The sequence below is a fragment of the Metarhizium acridum genome (genome assembly GCF_019434415.1).
Source record: "Metarhizium acridum strain ARSEF 324 chromosome Unknown scaffold_568, whole genome shotgun sequence".
In the NCBI taxonomy this organism is placed as follows: Eukaryota; Fungi; Ascomycota; class Sordariomycetes; order Hypocreales; family Clavicipitaceae; genus Metarhizium; species Metarhizium acridum.
In genome coordinates, this window is record NW_027094041.1 from 317,606 (window position 1) to 344,168 (window position 26,563).

A 26,563-nucleotide genomic window follows, 5' to 3' on the forward strand; every position below is an offset into this window, starting at 1 on the left:
ATAGAACTACACTACTTTTAATGCTCTGAAAATACCTATAAATGTATTATGTCAACCGAAATCTAGATAACAAGGCCAGCTATCAACTAGTTGGGCCACACAGCGGGCTTCCAACAAGCCTAGCACTAAAAAAACCCCTGTATTTATAGTAGCCTGGGGACCCTATAACCCGAATTATAGGTGGTTTTAAATTTAATCCAGCGCTCGTTACAGCCTAGCACCTAATACAAGTCTGTTATAAAGGTTATAGAAGGGTATCTTTCGTGTTACAGGTTAAATATTCGGAAACTAAATATCCGATATTTTCTAATATTTTAGTTATATATAGAGGTAGAATTCTCGTCTAAATCGTTTAGAAGAATAAGCTTAAATACACTCTTTTATATGCCTTTTCTAGCCAGCTCTTTAACAATAACTTTAAAGCTCTAGTTATAACTAGTAAACACCTAGTATTATATGTTTTTACACATTTTTTTTTTCTTTTGCCTAACCTAACAGATCCTTAAGTCTAGGGGCCCGGCTAATTGTCGCTTTAAAATCTATTGATGTATTCTGTATTATTTATAGTTCATGTGCTCATTTACTCAAGTTCGTCGCCTTGCTTTTCGAACAGAGTCGCAGTTGCTCTTGTGCACACCATAATACTCCTCAGTTATATCCGCCTCGTCCCTGTTAATCTGCTCGGCCAGTTCGTTTGGCGAAATGGCAGAACCGCGGGGGCACAGAGTGGCAAATTCATCCACCATTTTCTGCTTATACACCAAGTTTGATTCACAGACTCGTAGACCTAGATTGCCATTGGCGACGGCTTGCATGTTGCCATGAGCCTGCGGAGCCCTTGTGACGTTGAGCTGCCGCATCGTCTGGATCGACTTTGCAAGCCCGCGAACTTGGTCGTCGAGAGTCTTGGCCCGTGCAATGAAGGGAACGCTATCCTCGCACTCGTCACCAGTCAAGCAATAGTCGCCCGTGCACGCCATTACGCCTGCAGTAGTATGACCTTGAGTGTGGAATAGGTTGATGGTGGCGTCGCCGCAGGTCAAAGCTTGCTCTTCTCCGACGCTGACCTGCGCTTGCTCTACTGCGTTGTTGTTCTTCTGGGCGACAAGTTGCGAACCGCGCAGGTTGTTCACGCTGTCAACTGCGGAGAGGCCCCCTGTATGGTCTTGATGCTCGTGGCTTGCGATGATTCTGATGTTGGACATGCCAGCGAGCCCGTTTTGTTGCAGCAGGCCAACGGCTTCCTGGAAAAAGGACCCCGACGACAGCGTGTCGAATAGAATTCCTTCATTCCGAGAACATTGAATCATGTACATTGTGTTGTTTAGTTCCGTGTTCGGGTCGAAATCGTTGGCGGCTACAACCACCCTCGTTTGACCCAAGGTATGGGGTATGTCCAACGCTTTGCTGCTTGCGCTGACACCAATCAAGGGAGGATTCGTGTTGGGAACCTCGTACGCCGTGAAGAACACCGGTATCGATTCTCCGTTGAGCTGTCGTCTCCTAATACTACACACGCGGCTCGTTACTACCCTCCAAACGGCTCTGGATTGGGGCCGTTACCTACGACGCGCTGGGGGGTAGGCAAGCAGCCGCCCAGCCAGCAAATACCCCCAATGACAGTGGATTTATTAGTTGCATGTTCAATAGAAGCAACTGGTCGTCGGCCGGGGTGACTTGGATGTAAATATGGTGGAGCTGGTCGATGTGGTTGAATCGTTGAAGTAGTACACACGAACAGGACCCCAAACTTCAAATAGGATGTAATATACGAGACGGGGGAAACTACTCTCTTCATATTTTCTCGGTCATTTCTTGTCGCTATATAGAGTTGTATATCGGCAGTAACTCGTGCGACGTTCCCGCGACACAACTGAGACGTGGGTTAGCAGCCCCTAGTTCTGCCGGATGTTTCTCCCCCGGACTCAAGCATGCGGATTTACGTAGTATGCCTCACCCAAAAAGGCTAGCAAGGCCCAAAATAGAAAGTATCTCGAATCAGCTTTGAGTTTACTAGATGCGAGTGATCATATAGAAAGTGCGAGCCGGTCTTGGGCTTCCAACGGATCGTGTCGCATATAAAACCTGTTGCTATTATGCCTACCGGAGAGCGACCGCGTAAAAAAGCCGAAATTCGCTTGTTTCTTGCAGGTATACTAGATTCATCCCACAAATTGACAGTTATGAGCCAATTATAAACACACTGCGAAAACTGCACAACGGCAAGACACGATGGCAATGTTAGATAGTAGGATGGATTAGTTGGGCGACTCTGAAAACAAAAAAAAAAAAAGACTGCAATTGATGACGGCATTTGTAACCATCTCAATGCAGGCAGCCCTTCCCGAGCGCGCGTCGTATACAACAGGTATCAGTACTGCAGCGAGAGGTCTTTCGTCCAGATTCGGAATCCGAATCACAAGTTGATCATGCTCCCATCATCATACTACATCAGCGCTCCGCGATTCAAGTTTGGGAACCCCCATCGCCCATGACTCACGGCAACCCAACGTCCTGCTGCGCAGCCTCCAGAGAACCGGGTGGCCCCTTCACGGGCCTGTCATCCACGTTTCTGGCGTTCTGTGCGGGCGGAAACGCATACCTTCCTCTATCAACTCTCGTTCGCCACTGTGCTTGCTGAAACGCCGCTTCTACAAGTTTTACAAGCATCGTATCACTGCCCTTGGGGCCGAGAATGGCGCCGTATACAGGGTGGTATTCGGGCTGGCCACTGACCTTGGATTGGTATTCGAATTGGGCAACTTGGACTGTCAGCGATACGAGCAAACCTGATTCGAAGAGTACATACATGGTGCTAGAATCTGAGGGGCATGCAGCACAGAGGCGAGAAGGTCAGCTGTGAGGCCGTGAATCTTGCTAGGTTTCCTGGTCGAGTTTAGTACAGATGATGTGCGCCTCGGGACAAGGAAACGCACGGGACATCATAGCAGGGAGCATGGCTTGGATAAGCGGTGACAAAAACTGCGTCGCCGCCGTCATTGGTAGACATGACGGTGCTCTCGAACCAGTTTCGGAAGACGAGAAGACGAGATTGGTATTCGTCGTACGCCTGTTTCGTAACGTTGCTGCCCCAGTCCCTGTGCGCCGTCAGCAAACGAAGGGTGTATTGTCATGTTGGAAAAAATTCGACAAACCATCTGTGTTTGACGGTTGGTTCTCCAGCAGCGTCTTTGCCAAACTTTGCTTTGTAGTCCTTTCGGAACTCGTCGTACTGGTGGTAAAACTCGTAGCAAAACGAGAGAAACGGGGCCTATGCGGGAAAAACCGTCTTGAGCTCATGGCATCTGAAAGTGAGGAGCGAGAGAGACTTACGTCTTTCATGTATTCTTGTAGCCCTTGACCTTTGGCCTCTGCAGGTGCTTTCGAAGCCCAAGTCTGTGCTAAACTGAGTCTCTTTGACTTTACTCCCAGGAAAGCCTCCACTGCGGCCAGAAACTGTTCGTACTTGTCGTTCTTCTCTTCATCTGCGCCCGAGAGGTCTGTTGCGTAAATTACCGTTCTGGGGAAGGAAATTGCCGGGCTGGCTAGGGACTTGTGAACAATAGCCACGGCGTCGTGGAACAGTTCTGAGAGGTCTGTGCCGAAAATTCCCATGCTATCGTATTTGCTGCCAATTGGTAAGCGACTAAGATGGTTGAATTGCAGGTGTGCATGAATTTACGTGGAACTGGGTTGGATCCCGTCCAGAGGTAGCAACCCAGATGATGTTCGAAGCCCATATAGCCCTTCAGCGGCGGCTGGATCAAACACTTGCCCGACAGCTGCTGACTCGTCAACAATCTCATTTCGAGTGTCTCTTCGCGTGGTAATCAGACATACAGTCGATGCCAGTGGCTGCTCTAAGCCATTCGTAGCCCGCCAGGGAACTAGCCGCGCCAGTTGCACCTCCCGCGGGATCCTGATGCCCGTCTCCTCTCGGATTCTTTGGAGATGCCACATCTGTCCACTCTCTCCCGGAACCAAACTGCGAGGATTTGGTCTTGCCGACAATCGTAGCCCCGAGGTCTATGAGCCTCTTGGCGAATGCTGCAGTCGAGTCAGCCGTGTTGTTGTGCAGGTCGTTCCACGCGCTGCTGGAGAAGGTCGTCGGAATGCCCTTGAGGGACATGGAGTCTGGGATAGTGAAGCGGTAACCCTTAAGAGGAGCCTGCTCGGGAGGCACAGTGCTGTAGAGTTTTGAGGGAACCGGGATGGAAGTGTAGTTGGTTTCACGATCGGCGGGAAGCTGGAGCACTTGAAATCTATACCAGACTTAGTTCGTGAGGGTTCGGCGCAGTTAGGTAACGGGAGAGTGTATACGAATCTATCTCGTCAACGCGTTCGGGGTAGACACCGAAAGCAAAGGCATCTAGTGTATCGTTATATATCTTCCATGCCTGATGGACATTCGGCCCATGCAAGATATACGGCCCCGCAGGTAAATCAGACACGGAACGCTTCGCGGCAGCAAGGCTGTCGTTCCGCAAGCGCATCACCGACTTGCCATTGCCTATAGACGAAACTGCCACGCCGGAGTTTCCGCCCGGTTTCTCAATCAGAATGTTGCCAAACTCGGGGGTGAAGACGTCATCGTAAAAGTCAAAGAGTCGAAGGGTTCCCTCAAGGTGGTAGTACAGCTGCTCTGGTTCAAGCACGGTGACCGGGATGATGACATCTGGCTTGATTGTTTCCTGGATTGTGCCCTGCTTGCGCGTTAGTGCTGAAAAGATGATCTTGCGGCGAGATGTCTGTCAGGTTAAAGCAGTAGTCTTACGAGCACTTGCGGATGCACAAGGTACCGAGATCCTGAGATGACAGTCGTGAGCACCGTCTTGATCTCCATGGTAGTACGTGGGCGCGACGAACAGTCCACACCGCCACAACCGCCATCTATGTCCTCCGGAGGCATAGCCATCGTAGCGACTACCAGTAAATATACACCTTCAAGTATCGGAGGAAAAAAGACAGTCGACGCGGAATGCGCCGTTGTGTGCCGTCAATGTCAGCGGCAACATCAGACTTGTCGTGGGGTAAACCGCACTCGACGTTGCATCAGGAACCGCATTTGACCATGGCCCGGGCTACGAACAGCGGGGGACTAGCCAGCCACCAATGCAGGTGAAGACGACGAAGGCAAAGTCTGCCAAAGCATACCCCGTCGATGCAGCATGGTCTTCTCTTGCCATCCCGCCGCGGTTCAAACCCCGGGAGATAGACGACCTCGAGTCACCGTGAAACTCTCCTCCGCCACGCCAAGACTATCATGCGAGATCGGAAGATCATGAACCAACATATTACTTGGAATAATTCACACATGCAATGACATGTGTATGCTAGAAGTGATGCGTAGACATGTAACAAGTCAACTAATAAGATAATGCGACATAGCCTGACGAGGCTGTCGGGGCTCTCTGGAAGCAGGTTCTCCTCGAACTTTTTGGTGAACACGAATACAAGTACCCAAAGCTTCACCCTTGGGTCCCGATCTTATCAGGTAGGCCTAGAGAGGCGATGCTCCTCTTATGTCGAGGAGAAGAGCCAACTTCATGCGCAACAGCCCTGCTCGGGCTTGGGAGTTCGCCTTCAAACTGCGGGAATGTACCCATAGAAGAAATACACAAAGCCTTGTGTAACATATCAAGGCTTCTTTGTACGTAACAATAGCGGACCAGGCGCCGCAATTGTATGCAATGCTACACACAACACATCGATCAACATTGGGTCATCGGTTGCTTCAGCTCATGAGGCTTATCATTGAGAATTACTGGAAGAGATGACACATTGGCCACACGGGCGTGACTTTCCCCACTTCTAGTCTGCCTAGATTATCCTTGCCTATACATGTAAGTACTTCCCAGAGATGGGTGGTGTAATGAGCCGTCCTATAACGTAAGCTCTCACTGCAACACATCAAATATATGAAACCTGCAATGGATACTCATGAATTTCCTCCAATAATTCTTCCAAACTCATCTGAAAGTAGTATTCCCCGCAGCACATGGTGCAGGGTCCCTGGTCGTCTGGAGTATTTATTGGAGCGAAGCTAAGTTACAGCTTTGTAGGTCTTTCACCTTCAGGCCAAAATACAAAGCAGGGATTGATTCGAATTATTGTCACGCGACAAAATTATCCATTCATGAACAAATGTTTCTAAAAGCATCCTAGTTTACAACGCCAAGCCTCTAGAAAGAACTGCAGAGTCCGTCTACGGCATGCCGTGCGCCCGGCCGCTCGCTCACATGAGATCGAGAACAACTCGGCCTTGCAACTTGCCCTGTCGCATTTCTTCAAAGACTCTTGTCAGCTCGCTCATTTTCTCAACGCTTATCTCACTCCTGATGATGCCCCGAGCAGCAAAATCGAGCGTCTCGATTGCGTCTTGGCGATTCCCAACGGCTGAGCCGCAGACTGTGAATTGATTGGAAACCATGGCTCCGGGGTTGGCAGTGGCAATGGGAATCGCACCATGCTCCGGCAAGCCAACGCACACCAAAGTACCGTTGAAACGCAAAAAGCCGAGAGCCTGGGCATAGGCTTCGTTGGAGGCCGTGCAGACGATGACGGCATGGGCGCCGAGGCCGCCGCATAACTTCTTGACATGTGCAGTGATTCCAGCGCCAGCAGCATCGTCCTTGGGGAACTGTGTAAAATCAACAAAGTGCTCGGCCCCAGAAGAACGAACCAGGTCTGCTTTGCTCGCATGGTCCACGCCGACGACACGCAAACCCATGCCCCGGCTGGCGAGCTGCACAGCAAGGTGACCCAAGCCGCCTCCAGCTCCCGTAATGACTACCCACTGACCAGATCTTGCCTGACTTCGCCGCAGAGCAGAGTAGACCGTTATGCCTCCGCAGAGCAGAGGAGCTGCCTGGGCCGAGTCAAGCTGCTCGGGAATAGGAGTCACATAGTGCGCTGGGCCCGTGACGTATTGTTGAAACGTTCCGGGCGTATAGTATCCCGAGATCTTTTGGTTAAAGCAGAGGCCGTCTGAACCGGCTTGGCATGGCTCTTGAAATTGTCAATCTAGTTAGCTGTGACGTGACAGCAAGGACTGAAAGGGGCCGACGCGAATCACGAACCACAGTGACCACATGCGCTGGATATCCATTTGACGCCGACCCTGTCTCCTATGGACAAGCCGGAGGTTTCGGCTCCCGGACCGAGCTTGACGATCTTGCCAACGCCTTCATGGCCACCGACTTGTCCTGCCGGCGTTGGAAGCGGTAATGCACTCCACTGTAGCGTCGTGACTGTTAGTCAAGACCAGATGGTAGATGGATGGAAAAAGGTCAGCTGTCCAAAGGCTGGTACGTACCGAGTTTGTCATGACGCCCAAGTCTGAATGGCACACGCCGGAATGGCTCCTGGACAGAGAATGAGCATACTTGGTTGTTCGGAATGGCGTCATTCTTACAGTCGAACGAGCACCTCACCTGGACCAGGATCCGGCACTGCCAAGTCAACAACCTTGGTTGATATGGTGCCGGGCTCGTCGTACACCAGGGCCTTTTGAGTCGTGGGAACAGCCATTTTCAACAGTGATGGTTACAATGATGTCTATTGTTAAGTTTCAGATCAAGCTGCTTCGGCGATTGTAGGATCTACAGTCAAGTTATACGCAGCCAGCCAGTTAACCCCGCTAATCTTGCCGAGGTTAGTATGAGGCGCCAGTGTACAGTCCCTCCTGGTAATTCCGAAAAACGCCCCAGTGCCACTTTTTCACTGACGCTCATGAAGTTGATTTAGAAAAAAAAAAAAAAAAAAAATCAGCCAGATGATCATGTAAAAAGACACCGTGAAACACTATATTTTAGCCGTACCTAGGCCAGGGAACCGCAACTAACCACGTACTACACCATGAGCGCATCGCGATGCGTCAGCTACTAGCAAAATCGGTATTCATCGCCACGCGCGCGATCGAAGGCTATCTCGCGATAGCCTCAGCCACGTCGTGAAAGTAAACTTTGCACATCTGGGCACGTCGATTTGAGGTTGTTGTTAAAACAAAACGACGATCAGCACGGCTGACCCAGATCAACAGGAAGATCCCGGCACTGTCCTGGTTGCAAGCAACGGCCCTGTGAATGCACCAGTGCCACAGGAAGCATTGCCTGATGACAGACCCGAGATCTTGGAGAACCGCGAGGACATCAGGTATACACATTACTCTGATATTCAACAATCAACTTCAGAAAACTAATGATTTTGCACTCTTCACAATAACTTGGCAAGCAACCCTTAGATACCACCAGTGACCTTGATCCCTAGGACCCTGCTCAACACCATGTCGCCGCAAAGCCGTGATAGCAGCTTCGGGCCACTCTCTATGAATAGCTGCTAGCCCTTCTCTTTCTCCCGAGAAAACAAGCAGAGACTGTGGTTCACTGTAGACCTCATTCCTCTGGACGCAGTCCGCCACCAACTGCCCCGACCGGTATGCCACGACCAGGAATCTAGTAAAGTTGAGAATATTGGTCAAGGATTACCCACATCATTGGACAGCGGTCGTCGTTACAGTCATCTCTAATAGGGTTAGGGAGCACGCTCCAGAAAACGAAAGAGAACTAGCTCCAGAAGTCAAATAGCTCTAATTAACCCGCCTAGGAGGAGCACGTCCAGGGAAAACTTGTGTTAAAGGACATTAAGGTTGCTTTTATATACCCATGCATACTGCTCAGACTTGTAGATCTGGTGGATAGAAGCTGCTAGTCTTGTAGAGGATTTAAATACGATAACATGTTTAACTAGACTAAGAGGCTCTATAAGATGTATAGTCTGGCCAGCTTACTTGGCACCTTCTACGCCGATATCACTAGAGTAGCAAGGATTTGGTACGTGGTCGACGCGGCAGTCAACAAGGAAGACCTACGAAGGGTCGTCGATAGAGCTACCCCGCCATGGCGGCGGCGGCGAAGACCAAGAGAAAGTCTGCCATCTGAAAAAATTAGCCGGTCTACCATGTTAGATATAGCGAAAGAAAATCTATATTTAATTGTTAATAAACTGCTTTAAGGGTTTATATTATAGATAACGCCTATAATATTAGGGATAATTTAGGAATGTAAACACTACTCGTATAATAGTAAAGCAGGTTAATAGGGGTGTATACATAAAAGCTATATAACTCTCTTAGTAGTAGCGGCGAAGACTAAGAGAAAGTCTACTATCTAAAAAAATTAGCCGGCCTACTATGTTAAATATAGCGAAAGAAAATCTATATTTAATTGTTAATAAACTGCTTTAAGGGTTTATATTATAGAAAACGCTTATAGTGTTAGGGATAGTTTAGAAATGTAGATACTGCTCGTATAATAGTAAAGCAGGTTAATAGGGGTGTATACATAAAAGCTACATAACTCTCTTTTAAAGTCTACGTAATCCTTACAAGTATTAGAGGTATACAGTTATATTATTCTTGCTAGAAGGCTTAGCATAACCTATAGAGAAGCTCAGGCATGCCTAGGTTTACGTGGGGAGCTGCCTAGGGTGGCCTACTAAGGCGCTCAAGCTGCTCATGTTAAAGCAGCTACAGCTCAGGAACTCTTTAGGGAAATGAAACTTCTTTCTAGATCAAAGCTAGGAGACCATCGGTGTTTCCAGTTGGGTATTGAGGTTTTCGAGGTGGATTGATGGCTAGACCGACGCCCGCAAGGAGCTGCAAAACGCCGACCAGCTTTCTAACGCTGATGCCACCCATGATGAGCTTATGCTACAAAGGGCTTGGGAGTCTGGGAGCCTCGAGAGCCCAACCAGACCTTGCTCGGTAGCAGTTCTGCTGGATGAGCAATCGTCACGACTGAGAACACCAGTAGAGATGAGGAGGAGAGAGTGGCGTGTACGAACTCTTGTTTATTGGATTTCTCTATTTCATTCTTTTGCCTGTGAGTCTTACCCCGCATGTTGGAGGGTAACAGGCAATCTTGTGCCCCGGCGAGGTAGGCACGGCGAGCAGTTCCGTAATCCGAAATTGATTTGACTTGGCAGAGGCGTGACTTTTTGGAAATTGGCAAGATTTGTAAGACGTGGGGAGTGGTTGTGAGAATTTTCCCAAGTTTGTCACAGATTGTCAAGCCGCGTCCTTGTTTCAATGGCCATGTTTCAAAGTCAGGATTGATCCGAGTCTACTGAGCACGTCATGGTATTCTCGGGCAGCGGTTGAAACCGAAGCAAGTTCCTTTTCACTGATAACTACTGCATCGACTCTGGATAGGGGAGTTGACATCCCAGCAAACTGTCAGTTTCACATGAAGAGATTGTAACTCTGTCATGAAATAGAGGATAATCTGAACAAAAACAGCGCTCCGGCTTCCGAGGACCTCTATGATAAAGCTCTTCAACATGTTCTTCGTACAAACATGAACGATGAAATGCAAATTCGGGTGTCAACTCACCCTCACTGCTTCAGAGATCCCTGTCCTGCCAAGTTGCCAAGGCACTCCGATCTCACGAGCTGGGGCTTTCCTTCTCTCTAGCGGTTCGAAAATTGACGCGTCAAGCACCAAGATGGTAGAAGGTCCCAGTGCAATTTCCTTTGTCTAACTGCCTTCAACACTCCACGAATGAGACGCTGTTCAGCGTACGCATTACCACGCTGTCTGACTCCCATCTTCCAAGGTTGATCTCCTCGGCTTTGCCATTCGTTGATTGCACAAACGTGCAAGTAAGACACTACATCATAACACCGACCTACCCGTTCCGTAGTGTCTTCTAGCACTAGCCCTTGTGTGTGTGCAATGTGCCACTCTGAAGCGTGATACCTTGCAGAGCAGCAACGTGGCCCGAGTTTCCGGCCTACCGACACGCGGGCCATCTACCGAGAATGTGTTGTAAACGTCTCATCCGATGTTTTCTTCATCTTCATGTGGGGAGGTGACCGACAATACTCTGCTCGTCGTGTCGTAGCCACAGCCACTCTCGGACAATTGTCTCCTATTTGTTTTGGCCTCATCTCCACGTCACTCAAAGTAATTTATAAACAAAAGATACAACACATGCTGGTAGTTGCGTGTGAAAGTCGTGTAGTCTTAGTCTCAACAACAGTCAGCATTCTCAATACCATTGTCACCCTGTGAGACTCATTGTTACTTAAACTTCCCATTCCCTTTACCATTACAGCAAACTGAAAGTAGGGGAGGTTTTAGTCAAGTAACAAGTAAGAGAGTATTCCTCGGGAGCGTGGATGACATTGCTTGTAAGCTGGTTGCGAAGCATCATTCACCGCTGTCCAGTCTGAGGATCCCAGAATAGTTCGGCCCCAATGTAAAACTTGAATACCTCTGCATTTGCATTACTATATAGGGAAACCTGGTCACACCAGGAGAAAACCTATACGAGGCATGACGACCCTTCTTGCTCAAAGCCACTCATCACGCCACTCCTCATTCCACTCCTCGTTCCACTCGTCATCTCTGTTGATCCCGGAGCAATACACAGACCCAATCTCATCACCAATGCCTATGACATGCAAGTCGGGAATAGTTTGCCGAATTCCTGCGTAAAGCACTGGGGGCAAGCACACGCGGTTCCTGAGACACACTGTCAGCTATAGCCCCAAGAGAGTTATTGCATAGGTACGTCGTCACTTACCTGAAAACGGCACAGCTTACTCCGTGTCGGGCGACTCTTACAGAGGAAACTTTCTGGTTTCTTTTTCTATAGTTAGCCATCTGATTGCCGGTTTATTGAGAGTGTATTTGCTCACATTGTCTGTGGAAGAGGCCAGCAGCGGTTCAATGAAGGCACCGTAAAGTGGTGTCCGCGAAAGTTGATGTGTTCATAGAATGTAACCTAGATATAACTAAAATTAATATTACATATCATTTAAGTGGAGTTTATTTACTTACCCCAGTATCTTCTGCAGCCTCGAGTGGGAATGCAGAGACAATCGTCGCCATTAGGGCGGTAAGCAGAGCCCAAAAATGCATGGTTGAAGGATGTTTGTTGCTAAGAATTTTTTTGAGAGTTAGTGGCGAGTTGTTTGATGAGAAAATTACAATCTATTACCGGGGGACAGAGCCTGTATTTATATACTTCTATGTATGCAATGGTAAGTGTTTGTCTTGTTATTCTCTTCTCCTAATTTCGTTCCAATACACTGTTGACTGGAGCACCCATTAGGTGCAACTCGGCCCGGATGTCCGAGAAACTCAGCGCCAGAAGTTTAATACTTGTGCCGCGCACCACTTTTTAAGGCTCGAATTCGCACCCACCCAGAAAAGTACTTTCCACTGAGACAGGCACATTAATTCATCAGCTGGTACCGTGGAAGTCTGTGTAACCGAGATAGTGTGTTTGGATCGGTGACAACAAGAGGGCGTTCAAAAGTTTCAAGATTTACATGAGTACTAAGCCGTTTCAAGGGGCACAGCCAGCCACGGTTTCGAAAGACTATCCGTGGTTCTACAAACGAGGTATACGTTTTCTAATCTTTCTAAACCTTTTTTTTTTTTTTTTTTTTTTTTTTTTTTTTTTTTGATGAGTAACAGGCTTCACAGACAAAGACACCGAAGGAAATGACTACGGCAGACCCAAAATACCTTTCCGTCAAGACTACTTTATGACGAAATTAGGAGGGGAGATATCTGAGCCTCCATTCCAAGCAGCACCTTTTCTAACGGAAATGTCTACACTGCTTCTACCAAGTGGATATATTGACATCTCTTTGCTTAGAAATACTCGTAGCAATAGCACACCGAGCAACCATTCTGCCCTGGTTTCAGCTGGATGTGCAGCCTGTGACCAGGACCAAGTCATAACACCACCGCGTCTTGTTGGCTGATGTTGTGGGCTGGAGCGCATGATTGACTCTACTACCCGGCGCACTTCTCATTTCCAAATCCCCAGTGCAGCCACGCTTCGGAGTATTTCTCTGGCGGTTACTTGGCATTTAGGAACCAAAGCATCAGCCCTTGGATCTTAAGCATTCATCCTCGTGCCGTGTCCAAGTAATAGTGGAAATGTGGTATGCCACTCTGCTCAAAGGTCAAACTGAACCGTGTCTCACATATCGCAATAGAGTTGGACGACGAAGTCAACCATGGCGCTATGTTTTCATTGGCAGTGAACGTCCGCATCGCAAGAGCCCGACGACATGAATTATACGTACCTATTCCACTTTATGCGGGGAAAAGCAAATAAACCGCGATTTGACTTTGACAGCCCTGCGGGCTCTTATATTTATATACTTTCAAGTTTCCGTTGGACGGCTCAGTCATTACCCAATCAGTTTCTTTATCATGGGCGGCAGATTTGCAGCCACTTCGAGAAAAGGTTGGGAATGGAAACGCCACTCTGACCATGTGGTTCTGCGGGCGTTTTGGACGCTGATTAGCCCTGCGTTATACTGGTGGCTCTACCAAGGGCCGACAAAGTGGCAGTTTTCAACTCCATCTAGAACTATTATCGGATTTGTCACATAACAAAGAACTTTGATGGCACAACCTTTGCGAATGCACCAGAAAGCCAATCGCCAGCCCCCCCAAGAGGCTATCGCGCCAGCTAGTCGCCTTTAATGCCATAAGGAAAGAGCTTCCAGTTGCCAAGGCTTACCAAAGTCAATTCCCCGCCCAAGCCGGGATTTTATAAATCTCATTGCCGTTGAAGGAAGGCAAGTTTTGTGACAAAGAGGACTGTCTCATGGTCTGCGTCTAGCGTGCTAAGCGGACTTAGTCTAATAACGTATGAACTAGATTAACTATTCCGTCTCAACCTCTACTCTACGCGTATGAACCTAGGCTAATACAAATTCCCGCGGAAACAAGAACAGAGAATGGGTTGCGTTGCCACCAGCCGCTGTCCTTTGTCAGCTTTTGAGTCTTGTATCTGGAGATGGTAGATGTTTGCTGGCCAAGGCAATTAGCCAGTTAGTTGGTGTGGTTACCGGAAGTCTTGTGCAAACACTGCCGATTCGTTAAGCCACGCTCATGCATGTGCTACTGTCTACGCAAGAAATCCCATCACTGAAGGCGGCTGACACGTTTTGAGACACGGCGCAGTCATGTACCCACTGATACTCATTGGTTTGATGCTATCCTGTCTCGGATTCCCATACACGATGTGTGACCACGAGTAGTATAAAAATGCATTGACGACTCTTTATATTCCGTTAACATAAGGTCACAGCTTCGAGGAAGCGGCGGTGGTAGGATTTTGACCAGCCAAGTAAGAAGTTGGAGTGATCAACGAGACTGCTCCCGGATTTCAGCCTGATGGCCAACTTGGCGAACTCATTCGTAGAGGCATCACGCTGCCAAGCACTGGCTGCTTACGCCCAGGGGTAATGCACACATACCAGGCGCCCGACTTATGATGACCTGCACCCGAAGAGTTACCAAAGTAGCTCATAGCAAGCTAGATTAAACCAACAGAAATATCCAATTGTACGTGTTTCCCCACAAGACCAAGTCAAAGACAAGCATCATCAGGGAATCAGGTTCAATCTTGAGGCTTGGCATGGCCGTCACGCGTGCCTGTGTCCGCTGCTTATGTTTCCGTAACTTTAAACAAGGTTGCTGGGGATGTGCAGGGAGTAGCAGTGGAGATTACTGCTCTCTTGGGAAGGATATGCGCGTTTTGCTCATTAGGTCTTATGCCAGCATGTTCGTTAGGCTTGCGGCTGAGGCGGCTGAATACGTTGCTGTTCCCAGATGAACCAATCGTTCTATAAGATAACCTGTGAAGAACATGGCCCGTTGGCATGATTTTTACAGGATTGTATTATTCAGCCAATTATGGCATCTATTTTTAGGATTCAATGTAATATGCTTGCTGAAAGGCGCGTACTTAAAGCGACCCAAGAGGTCGTCAACTCCATAACTCCCTTCTCTTCAATCTTCACCACCCTGAAAGAGAAACAAGAGCCACCTCGAGCTTCTCAAGCAACTTGCATATATATTGGCCTAAAAAAAAATCCCAGAATGAAGGTCTCTGGTCTTTTCGCCGTTTTCGCTACCGCTCTAGCCGTCAGTGCGACAGCCGTGTCGGATGCCACGCTCGACGAGCGAGCCACTGTCAAATTCAACGCCGCCGAGGCCGCTGCCCTAAGGGCCCAGACACAAAGTACGATCGACCAGCTGCGGAACCTTCAGAGAAGCTATGACAGCCGGGTCAGATCCACCGTCGACGGCTGGAGCGGTTCCGCCCGAGCGGCGATCCAGCAGGATGTGCAGTCGTTCGATGCGGCGATTGCCAAGGCAAACCAGGAACTTGGGCAGATTGTTGCTACCCTGAACAGGCTGCTCTAGACTTGGAACCATGATAAATGGATAGATTACAAGCTACATGGAGGGGACAGTGGAGGCGATAAATTGACTGCGTTGGAGCTGGGCGTGAATTTGTGGCAGTCATACAACCTACATGGGTGGCTCTAGGGTTTGGATGAGCGCTCTAGTGTATACGGCTACTATCAATTCAATCATGTACTCATTCCCCTTGTAATGATTCTAATGAACCTCCATGTCCATCCCTCCGATGAAATTGCCCCCATGTTCGCCGAAGTCGCTGAGTGGCATGGGGAGTTCAAACCGGAAATTCTGCCAATGCTGTACTCTGTCTTACGGGGTATGTCCGTACGACAAAGAGACGAAATCGCGAAAACTCCGACATTGTCTTTGTTTCGTGCAAGTCGCATGCCCAAGATCCGCCACAATCACACATATCACGCTCAATGACTTTGGTTTGTCACCAGAAACTAATAGTGCAACGCGAGAACTGATCTCCTCGACGCCATGGAGCGCCGATTTCGCGGCCAAGTGCCAACAGTTGCACATCAATATCGGCAACCGCGTTCGTCCGTGGGGGTCGCTCGATTGCCGGTGGGGGGCAGACCAAAGGCCGCGCCTTCCTTGACTGACCCTGATTCACAGCACATGACAGTATATGGCGTTGCCTCTCTCAATCTTTCGCAGATATCCTTCATTTTATGTGCATTGAGTTCGACCGCGACCACGTCTCTGTTTAAACGTTTCTCACCATGGCAGAGCCGTACAATACGCCCGTACCGGGCTCGACACCCCGCTCGGGATCGCCTGTCCCCCATCCGCTTCGCCACCCGACGCTGCTCAGCACAGCAGCAACCTCCACACCCAAACCACGGATCCTGCATCTCGGCGACCCTATTCGCTTCAATCCAGATACATATGACATCTTATCATCGCAGTATGAAGTCGTTCGACCGTCAGCGGCAGAACGCGAGCGAGCGCCGTTTATCCAGAGTCTGAAAGAAGGAAAATGGGGTAGCTTCCAGGCCATCTTTCGGCCGTTTTGGCGGACAGGCGGTGAGATGGGCCAGTGGGACGGGGAGTTGATCGCCTTGCTGCCGGAGAGCGTGAAGGTGTTTTCGAGCGCGGGCACGGGATATGACTGGGTTGACACCAAGCTGTTGGGCGAACGAGGCGAGTGGCATCTGGACACACACGAGGAGGAGCGTTGCTGACCCTTGGCAGGCATTGTCTACTGCAATGGAGGAACGGCGTCGGCCGACGCAGTGGCCGACTTGGCCGTCGCCATGATCATCTCCACATTCCGCTATATACCCTGGTGCATCACGGCCGCGACGGCCGCTTCGCCGTCCGCATTCGCAGACTGCCACCTCAACTCACCCGCTCAATGCCATAACCTGCGAGGCCGCATTCTTGGCATCGTCGGCCTAGGAAATATCGGCCAACGCATAGCTACGAGATGCCACCTCGGATTCGCCATGGAGATTCACTACTTTGACATTGAGCGCAAGTCTGCCACGGTCGAGGGCGCCGTCTCCGCCAGGTTCCACGAGTCGCTGGAGTCGTTGCTCGAAACTGCCGATTGTGTCATATTGTGCACACCTGTTGGGTTCGGTGGCGAAACAACGATTAATTCGTCCACGTTGAAGCATTTCCGCCAAGGTGGGAGATTTGTAAATGTCTCAAGAGGCGCGTTAGTCAATGAAGATGACCTGGTGGAAGCGCTGGAGTCGCAGCGGCTCAGTTCTGTAGCGTTGGACGTGCATGCCAATGAACCACATGTCCACGAGGGACTGAGGAAGTTTGCCGCAGAGGGGAGAGCCATGCTGACTTGCCACAATGGCGGTGGAACGGTCGAGACGCATGCCGCATTCGAGGAGTTGAGTATGCGCAACGTCCTGGCGGTCTTGGGTGGCGGCCCAGCCTTATCTGCTGTCAATCTGGGCGACTTGAAGAGATGAATCAAACCACTGCTATACATAAAGTACAACATGGTACATCGCCAGTATATAATACAACCCGTCCCAACGCCTCGCAAACCCATAACGTGCATCATGGTCAAAAGCCCAGTCCTCAAATCAATCAGTCTCCAGCCTTGGGCTTCTTCCTCACCAACCCAGACGTCAAAACATTAACTTGAGGCGTATCCTCCTCCTCCTTGGCCTTTTTCTTTACGAGCCCTGCACCAAGAACATTCACTGCTCCCCCATCCGTCGTGTCTGCCCTCTTTCTCTTGACTAGCCCGGACAAATCCCTAGCCTCACCCTCACCGTCCGCTGCGGAACGAGTTGGCGTTTCCTGCGCGCCCACCACCATCTGTCCCCAGTCGCTACCGAAACCAACCTCACTCGTCCAACGCCGAGAGCTGGCGACTGCCTTGTCCACGTTTGAAAAGTCCAAATGCAGCATCAGCTCCACGGCGCGCTTGTACGCCGTTTCACCGATGATGCGGGATCCCCGGCCTTGCACGGGCCAGTAGTAATACGGGCTTAGAATCGGCGTCTTGAGCAGATAGTTTCGTTGTTCGGTCTTGGCTCGTGGCTGGCGGGGTTTGATGGGTCCTTTCAACTTGGACTTTTTCCGTTGTGATTTGCTTCTCGCATACTTTTCAAATTTGTTCGTCTTGGGAGGGAAAAGTCTGCCGGTATTGGCGGCCGGCGCCCGAGGCACTGCTGATGAGGTCTCGCCCTGTACGGCCTCGGCGGGCGTTTGGTTGTCAAAGACGACCCAGATGAAGCCCGTCATCCTACCGCTCGAGCATTCCTGTCTAAAGGCCATCATGTCCCAAAACACGTCCAGCGTCTTGACGGTCTTCCAGCTGCCGGCGACTTTCATGGCCCCAGATTGGCCCGCCTCTTCGTCCAGTTCGTCGCGGAAGCGGGACTTGGGATCGTCCGGAAACCGGGGGATGAGGCATCGCGGCGGCACCCAGTCGTACTCTCGAGTGTAACGGGATATTCGTTCGAGGGGGTGTGTGAGGGACCACGACGATGCAGCCGCTGCGGTGCGGGGGACAAAGGCCCGCGTCTCGTGGGCGTCCAGGCCGGGAATGATCAGGTAGCCCTTTGCATTCTTCCACGTCGTGCCTTTGTCGGGCGGGGATGTGACGAGGGGATCGAGCACGCGGCACCACCACCTCACCAGGGCGCGGTCATCGAGTACGTGTTTCGCCCCGTGGTCGATGCTCCCTGGGAAGAGATATTGGCCCTGCGATCTGGCGAACAGGCTGACGATCAAGGGAATGCCTTGGCGTCTCCGCGCAGCCACGAGGTGCTCAATGAATGTCGCGCACACTCCACGGATGGGACTCGGTGTTCCCTTTGGCAGGTTCAACAAGGGCAAGTAGCCGGTTGAATCGGCTTTGGAAACAAACAGCGTCGTTGAATGGGCAGTCGTGTAGATGAAGATTTCGATGCCCAGCACAATGACCTTTTTGTTGGGCTCTGCACCGTTTTGTGACGGCTCACCACGCCCCAAGATGTCGATTGACACGGTGAGGAAGTGGTTCTCGCAGTAAGTTCGATCGGGTCGTCGGTTGGGCGGTGCAGAGTAGATGGCATCCGTCTGCCAAGGGGGTGTTGAGACGTGGTGGACAACGAAGGGGATGTCTTTGGGCAGCACGGAGCGTAGACGGTCTATTAGGCTGGTGTCGCAGCCGATTGGCTCTGTTGGAGTCGTCATGTTTGGAAGCCGCGGACTGGCGGTGGGAGCAAGAATTGGCTGGTTGATGGCTGAGTTAGGGGACGCGGAGCGCGTTTGGATGTGACGAAAGTCTCGAGGTGGAGACATCAAATCCTGGTACACTAGCCATGTGTTTCGCACCAGACCAGATTGAGCAGAACTTTCATGTCCAATGTTGCCCTTCGGGGCCGTTTAGCGGGGCACGGCTCCAGGAGCTGGACCCGTCAATTGACCGCACGTTGTATGACGGCTGGGTTCTAGAATGCGGGGGGGTTTGGCTGTATCCCCTCTGGTGTGTTAAGGCTCCAGTGGGGTTACGACCCCACAATGCCCATGCTGATAGCGGGTGACCATAGGGCGACCCATCAAGCCTGCTAGGACTGTATGGAGTTAGATGTAGTGACTTGTAAGACACTAATTTTTTAGGTACACTTATTATCACTTAATTTCTTAGTAAGTAAATGTACCTTTTTAAATTTAGCTTCTTATTAGATATATATCCCTGCAGATACTCGATTGGAGCCTTAAGTTTTAACACACTAGAGGGGATGTGGCTGGTCACATTGGTGTCAAGTTCTAGGGTTAGGGTAGATACTCATGTCTAGACCTCAAAATGTATTGTATTTTTTATAGTTTTTACTATACTATATTATATTATATTATATTATATTATAATATATTATAATACATTATAAGATAAGAATACCTATAAATATATTATAAATTTATAAGGCTATAAAATATCTAATATTATAAATAAATGCTTATATAAGTATATTATATATTAAAATCAAGCTAAAAATCACGTGATTTTAAATCTTTAAAAATGAACCTTAAAATGTGAATATTAAGCGAGATATTAAGCTTTTAATCTCTTATTTTAAAAAAGTAAATCTTAATTTTTAGCTAAGATTTAACCTATTATAACTTACTTAATTTATAAACTATATATATAAAAACTAATGTATTAATAAGAGTTAAATTAGCTTTATTTAAGTATAATAATTATAATCTTATAAGTCTTATAATTAACGTTATATTTATAATTAAAATTTCCCTTTATAATTATATATTACACTATAAATATAATTATAGTATAATTAAATTATATTAAAACTATAAAAATTACACTATATTATAAACTACACTAAAAAACTATATAGTATAGTTTTTTCGTTAACCCTTTACTCTCTATTACCAGAGCTCTTACAAATATAGTAAATACAAGTGTATTATGTATTGTATTTTATATTGTATTGTATTTTCGTGTATTATATTTAAATACATTACATTATATTACTAAAATACCTATAAATGTATTATAAGTAAAAAAGACCCTTGTTTTTTTAACTTAGAATTATAAGGCTAATTATAAGGGTTATAAGGGAAAATTTTATATCATGAAAAAGAGCTAAATTAGCTCTTTAAAATGCCCTACGCTTTACTATTATAAGGTATTACATTAAAAAGTTAGAAGCAATTAAAAATTCGCTTTACTTTACTTACTTTTTATTTTAAGACATAACTTTAAAGCTTTATATCTCGCTTAATATCCACATTTTAAGGTTAATTTTTAAAAATTTAAAATCACGTGATTTTTAGCTTTATTTTAATATATAATATGCTTATATAAGCATTTATTGAAATATTAAATATTTTATAGCCTTATAATACATTTATAGGTATTCTTATCTTATAATGTATTATAATATATTATAATATAGTATAGTAAAAAATATAAAAAATACAATACATTTAAAGGTCTACCTATTACACTAAGGCAGAGCTCTATAGCGTTTAACTACTATGCTACGAAAGCTAATAAAATATATTATAATATTAAAATAATATATATAATAAATTAAATTTTAAGAAATATTTTAATATATAAATTATATTTTTATATATTTTATTATATTTAATATTAATTTATTTTATTTATTTTTTAAGACGTTTAAAAATATATATTAGCTTATATTATATAAAATATTTTTAATATTCTTTTAAATAAAATATTATAATATTTTTATATAATATAAAATAAATTATTTATTACTTATAATATAATATAATTTTAAGGTAATATACTTTAAATATTTAAAAATTCATTTTATAAAATATTTTTATATTATAATTTTTTTAAAAATCTTATTTTAAAATATTTTTAATAATAAAGTATTATAAATATTTTTTTATACTTTTTATAATACGCGTATAAAGTTACTTATAAAGAGTAAAGTATTAATAAAAAAACTATACTATATTATATATAAAGTATTAAAAGTAGTATAGGTTTATAGTTTTTAGTAAAATTTAATATAATATAATATAGTATAATTTTATTATATTATATTACATTTTAAAAATTAATGTAATATATAATATTAATTAATTTATAAGCTATTATTAGCTAATATAATTAATAAGTTGAAATAAAGCTAAATTTACTTATTAATATTAGTATTAATAAGTAAGAATTAATTAGCTTAAACAAGCTATAAATAGAGATTAAAAAACTAATAAAATAAAATAAAAGAGAATTATAAGAGAATTATATTAAGTAAATTAATATTATTTTTATATTATTATTATAAGTAAAATATATTAAATATAATAAATTTAAAAATTTCTATTATTTATATATAAATATCTTATAAAATAATAATATTTATAATATTACCTTATAACTTAAGTATAAAATATTAAATATTTAAGTTATAAGAAATATATTAAAGTTATAAATAATATATTTTAATACCTTAAAACTTTTTATATAAAATAATATTTTATACTTTCTTTTTATATATATTATTTCTTATATTATAATAGATTTTATATTTTTTACTTAACTTTTTTATTTTTAAATTTTATTATAAAAAAAAGTTTTACTAAAAAAAAGCTTATATAAGTATCTTATATATGAAAATAAAGCTAAAAATCACGTGATTTTAAATCTTATAAAATTAGCTTTATAATACTATTAATAAGTAAGTTATTAAGCTTTAAATCTCTTATTTTAAAAAAGTAAATCTTAATTTTTAGCTAAGATTTAACCTATTATAACTCACTTTATTTATGAGCTATATATATAAAAACTAGTGTATTATAAAGAGTTAAATTAGCTTTATTTAAAGATATTAATTATAACCTTATAAGTCTTATAATTAACGTTATATTTATAATTAAAATTTCCCTTTATAATTATATATTACACTATAAATATAATTATAGTGTAGTTAAACTATATTAAAACTATAAAAACTATACTATATTATAAACTACACTAAAAAACTACATGTAGTGTAGTTTTTTTGTTAATACTCTAATTATAATAAACTTCACTTTATTCTTACTTTTAAAGCTACCTAGCTAAGCTTAGCTAGCTATTATTAGCTATTTAAGGCCTATTATAGCCTTTATAAGAGCTTTAAACTAAGCTATTAATTTTCCTTTCTTTTTTTCTTCTTTAAACCCTTAATTTTCGTACGTATAATCTCTTTTTATAGCCTTTAATATTAAGCTAGCCTTATAATAGCTTTTAGCTCTCTTTATAAGCTTGTTAAAGCCGTGCTTATATTAGCTTATTTTTTAGGCGTTTCTTAGGCGAATTTAATTAACGCGTATCATTCTTTTAGGCTTTCTCTCGTCTCTTATAACTTTTATAAGCTTTTTTTAATTTAAGGTAAGTTTTTACCTAACATTAAGCTAGTATTAAGCGTCTCTCTCTCTTATCTCGTTTATTATTTTTAATTATATATTAGTTTATTTTACTTTATACGTTTACTTAACTTTAACTTAGTCTTAATATCTTTCTATTAATATTTCGTAGAAGCTTATCGTTTTTAAAATGTTTAGCTTTATATAAGTATATTAATTATAACCTTATAAGCCTTATAATTAACGTCATATTTATAATTAAAATTTCCCTTTATAATTATATGTTATATTATAAATATAATTATAATATAATTCAACTATATTAAAACTATAAAAATTATATTATATTATAAACTACACTAAAAAACTATATATAGTATAGTTTTTTTGTTAATGCTCTAATTATATCTATAGTTTTTTAGTATAGTTTATATTATAGTATATTTTTATAGTTTTTAATATAGTTTAATTATATTATAATTATATTTATAGTGTAATATATAATTATAAGAGCTTTAAAAGTAAACCTATATTTATAAAGATAATTATAAAATATTATAATCTTAGCTTATTATAATACTATAAAAATATTCTTTATAAGTTAATTAATAAGTAAGATATTAAAGTTTAAAGAATTCTAAAATTAAAGATATTAACTTAATTTACTTTAAGTATTTAATAAGAAATAAATGCTTTTTAAATATTATTTATATATATATATAATATATATATTATTATTATTATTACTAATTTATTAGGTATCTTAGAGCCTTATAAGCTATTCTAATACTTTTATATATAGTTTAAGTGGGAAAACTCTTTTTATAAGAAGAAAAACCCTTTTACTTTTATTTTAAGTTATTTTTACTCTACTATAACTTAGAGTTATACGAAGCGTATTTCGTATTATACAGGTAATAGTAGGTTAAAGATACCTATAATATATATAATTAATATAAAAATTTAAAAAATATTTTTATTTTACTTAATTATATATAAATAATATTTTAAAATATTTTTATTTTTTATTTATATTTTATTTAATTAAAATAAATATATATAAAAATATATAATAAGTATTTTTATATTTTATATAAATTAACTTAATAATCTATTAATATAAAATATATACCTTTATTTAATATATATTTCATAAAATTTATATAAATTATTTTATATATAATTATATATATTTTTTAATTTAATTAATATTTTATTAGCCTAAATATAATATATATACATACACTTATAACTCTATACGTGGTATTATAATTTAGTTACTTTTTAATTCCTATAACGTACTTCTTAAAAATAATAAGATTCTTAAATAAGTAATAAATTAATTTAAATAGAGTAATTAAATGCTTTTAAAATACTAGTAATTTTAATTATATATATTATAAGCTATAGCTTATTATAAGTGTAAATAAGTACTTAAATAACTTAAATAATTTAGTTATATAATATAAGCTTATATAAGATTAATTAAAAGACTTAATAGAATATTAATAAAAGATCTTATAAAATTAATTATAAAGGTAAAACTTATTAAATTAAAGACTTATACGTATACTTATTCTCTTATATTAATAATATAACTATAATTAAATATATTATTTAACTTTCTTTAACTTATAAGTATAAATATTATTATATAAATTCTCTTTAAATAAGTAAAGCTTATTACTTTTATAAGTTAATAATAAGCGGTAATAATTAAGTAAATTTATTATATAGTCTTTTAATTTATAAATTAATTATTTAATTATAATTTTAACTCTCTTATCTTTTTACTTAACTTTAAAGTCTTTAATATTATTAGCTTAATCTTCTCTTTTTCTTTCTTTATAATATTAAAACGTTTTAATCTCTTAAAAGCTCTTATAAAGTAATATCTTATAAATTTAATAATTATCTCTTAAAATAATTAATAGCGTTTAATAATATTATATTAAAACTCTTTTTATATTAATTCTTTTAAAATTAAGTTTATAAAGCTTATACCTATAAGTAATCTATTATATATTAATTATTCTTATATATACTCTTATAAAAGGTTTATTATATTACATGTAATTTTTTAAGCTAAAAAGAGGTAATAATATCTTACTTAATTTATAAGAGCTTTACTTTAATTAAAGGTTATTATATTTAAAATTACCCTTTAAATATTTTCTTTATAATTAAAGTATTTATTTTTTATAATTAATAGTATAATATTAGTTTTTACTTTTTTCTTAGCCTTTTTAATTTCTTTAAGGTCTTTTAAGTAATTAAAGAGTTATTTAATAATTAAAAGTTAATTTAATATTATTATTTTCTTTTCTTTAATAAAACTTTTATAAAATAATAATAAAAAGAGAGATAAATTAATATTAAATAATAAAAGTTAATTTATTAGTTTTCTTAATATTAATCTTAAAGGCTTTAAGATTATAAAACCTTAAATATTATTCTCTTTATTATTACTCTCTTAGTTAAAGTTATTAAAACTTTATTATTAAAGCGTTTTTTTTAGGTTTAATATAATAAGATTCTTCTTAATCTTTTTTAAGACTTTTATAAGATTAATAACTTTCTTATTTATTTAATCTCTTATAATCTTAAAGTATTTAATAATTATATTAATCTTACACTTAATAATTAATTATTATAAGTTATTATAGGTAATTAAGTATTCTCTTAAAATTTTAAGCTATATTCTTTTTATATAATATTATATTTTAAATATAATTATATTCTTATTAATTATAGTTTATTTAATTAATCTTAAATAATTATATTTTTATTAGCTAATATAAGTGTTCTTTAAAATAAAGCCTTTAATTAACGTAATAATATTTTTCTTTATTATACGTACGTGTAATTTACCTTTACTTTTATAAAGACTTTAATCTAAGAATTTAAGGTTATTGTTTTTCTCTTTTATTACTTTAAGGTATACTTTAAGCTTATTTATAGCTATATCTCGTAAAATTTATAGGACTTTATTTACTCTTTTATTATTTATAATATAACTTTTCTTTAATAAATATAATTAATCTCTTAAATATAACTTATAATTACTTTTAATTAAAGTCTTCTCTTTAAGTATTATTATTTCTTAGGTATAAATATTCTTTAATTTAGCTTATTTTTCTATTATTTTATTTAAGTAATAGCTTATAAGTTTATAAGTTCTTTAAAGTAATTAATTAAAAATATTAAATATATATAATTATATTTTTAGTTTTTAATTTATAATATATATAATATTAAAATATAATTAAATATATAAGAGTAATTTAATAATTAAAGTACTTATTATTATCTCTTAATAAATTACTTAAAATATTAGTTTTTACCTCTTATAAGAGAGTTAAATACGTATAATATTTTACGCTTATAATTAAATATAAAGTATATTTAATAGCTTAAAAAGTATATAAATTTAGTAAAGAATTATATTTTCTTTTAATATATATAAATATCTTATAAATTATATTAAACGCTATATATAATACTTATTAAGGTATTATTAAGTCTCTTAACCTTATTATTAATTAATTTATATAATTTTTACTTAATAAGTTACTTAACTTATATAATAAGTAAGTGTAATATAACGTTAAAAACCTTTTTAATTTCTCTTCTTATAATATAACCTATTATTATTAGTTTAAATGAATTTAATTAGTAGTTTAGCTTTTTTTAGCGTAACTTTTAGCTATAAATCTATAAATTTTTATTAAGTAATTATCTTATAACTCTTTAAATATTATTATAAATATAAGTAATAATTCTTTATAATACTTATTAAAGATTTTTAAGTTCTTATAAACTTTACACTTATAATTTTATTACTTTTAAGGTTAATATAATAGTAATTAAAAGAGGTAAAGATTAATAAGATTTTACTTAATAAGCGATTTCTCTCTTTTTATATAAAACTTACTAGTATATATAAAGTATATTCTTTTATATATAATAATAATTACGTTTTTAATCTTTAAAAATAGGTACACTTA

General features: G+C 40.6%; 7 protein-coding genes across 10 annotated transcripts; 3 read left to right on the top strand and 4 right to left on the bottom strand.

Moving 5' to 3' along the window:
- Window positions 1–519: 519 nt before the first annotated feature.
- On the bottom strand, window positions 520–1,316 carry J3458_019549 (uncharacterized protein; the record flags this gene model as incomplete). The annotated part of the gene is made up of 1 exon (XM_066121550.1): window positions 520–1,316. One exon carries the CDS (start codon window positions 1,314–1,316, stop codon window positions 585–587), a length of 732 nt encoding a protein of 243 aa, XP_065973164.1. The 3' UTR covers window positions 520–584.
- A 343-nt stretch (window positions 1,317–1,659) lies between these two features.
- On the bottom strand, window positions 1,660–4,985 carry J3458_019550 (uncharacterized protein). 3 transcript variants are annotated; one of them, XM_066121552.1, is made up of 10 exons: window positions 4,867–4,985; window positions 4,775–4,806; window positions 4,321–4,703; window positions 3,841–4,262; window positions 3,683–3,782; window positions 3,334–3,628; window positions 3,156–3,271; window positions 2,937–3,098; window positions 2,810–2,886; window positions 1,660–2,762 (listed from the first exon to the last, which is right to left on the bottom strand). In XM_066121552.1, exons 3-10 carry the CDS (start codon window positions 4,491–4,493, stop codon window positions 2,497–2,499), a joined length of 1,611 nt encoding a protein of 536 aa, XP_065973166.1. In that variant the 5' UTR covers window positions 4,494–4,703; window positions 4,775–4,806; window positions 4,867–4,985; the 3' UTR covers window positions 1,660–2,496. The 3 variants fall into 3 exon arrangements, with proteins under 3 accessions (XP_065973166.1, XP_065973165.1, XP_065973167.1); XM_066121551.1 differs by having other exon boundaries at window positions 1,660–1,873; window positions 1,958–2,762; window positions 4,775–4,985; XM_066121553.1 differs by having other exon boundaries at window positions 1,660–1,873; window positions 1,958–2,762; window positions 3,841–4,703; window positions 4,775–4,953.
- A 1,016-nt stretch (window positions 4,986–6,001) lies between these two features.
- J3458_019551 (uncharacterized protein) lies at window positions 6,002–7,565 on the bottom strand. Of its 2 annotated transcripts, XM_007816255.2 has the most exons (4): window positions 7,415–7,565; window positions 7,316–7,364; window positions 7,080–7,236; window positions 6,002–7,008 (listed from the first exon to the last, which is right to left on the bottom strand). In XM_007816255.2, the coding sequence occupies exons 1-4, from the start codon at window positions 7,528–7,530 to the stop codon at window positions 6,236–6,238; spliced, it is 1,095 nt and encodes a 364-aa protein (XP_007814446.2). In that variant the 5' UTR covers window positions 7,531–7,565; the 3' UTR covers window positions 6,002–6,235. The 2 variants fall into 2 exon arrangements, with proteins under 2 accessions (XP_007814446.2, XP_065973168.1); XM_066121554.1 differs by having other exon boundaries at window positions 6,010–7,008; window positions 7,316–7,565.
- A 7,350-nt stretch (window positions 7,566–14,915) lies between these two features.
- Window positions 14,916–15,242, top strand: J3458_019552 (uncharacterized protein; the record flags this gene model as incomplete). Its single annotated transcript, XM_007816256.2, has 1 exon — window positions 14,916–15,242. One exon carries the CDS (start codon window positions 14,916–14,918, stop codon window positions 15,240–15,242), a length of 327 nt encoding a protein of 108 aa, XP_007814447.2.
- A 592-nt stretch (window positions 15,243–15,834) lies between these two features.
- Window positions 15,835–19,112, bottom strand: J3458_019555 (uncharacterized protein). Its single transcript, XM_007816258.2, has one exon. The coding sequence runs from the start codon at window positions 19,005–19,007 to the stop codon at window positions 17,301–17,303; it is 1,707 nt and encodes a 568-aa protein (XP_007814449.2). The 5' UTR covers window positions 19,008–19,112; the 3' UTR covers window positions 15,835–17,300.
- Window positions 15,971–16,432, top strand: J3458_019553 (uncharacterized protein; the record flags this gene model as incomplete). The annotated part of the gene is made up of 1 exon (XM_007816257.2): window positions 15,971–16,432. The coding sequence occupies one exon, from the start codon at window positions 15,971–15,973 to the stop codon at window positions 16,430–16,432; it is 462 nt and encodes a 153-aa protein (XP_007814448.2).
- Window positions 16,505–17,179, top strand: J3458_019554 (uncharacterized protein; the record flags this gene model as incomplete). Its single annotated transcript, XM_066121555.1, has 1 exon — window positions 16,505–17,179. The coding sequence occupies one exon, from the start codon at window positions 16,505–16,507 to the stop codon at window positions 17,177–17,179; it is 675 nt and encodes a 224-aa protein (XP_065973169.1).
- Window positions 19,113–26,563: the final 7,451 nt, after the last annotated feature.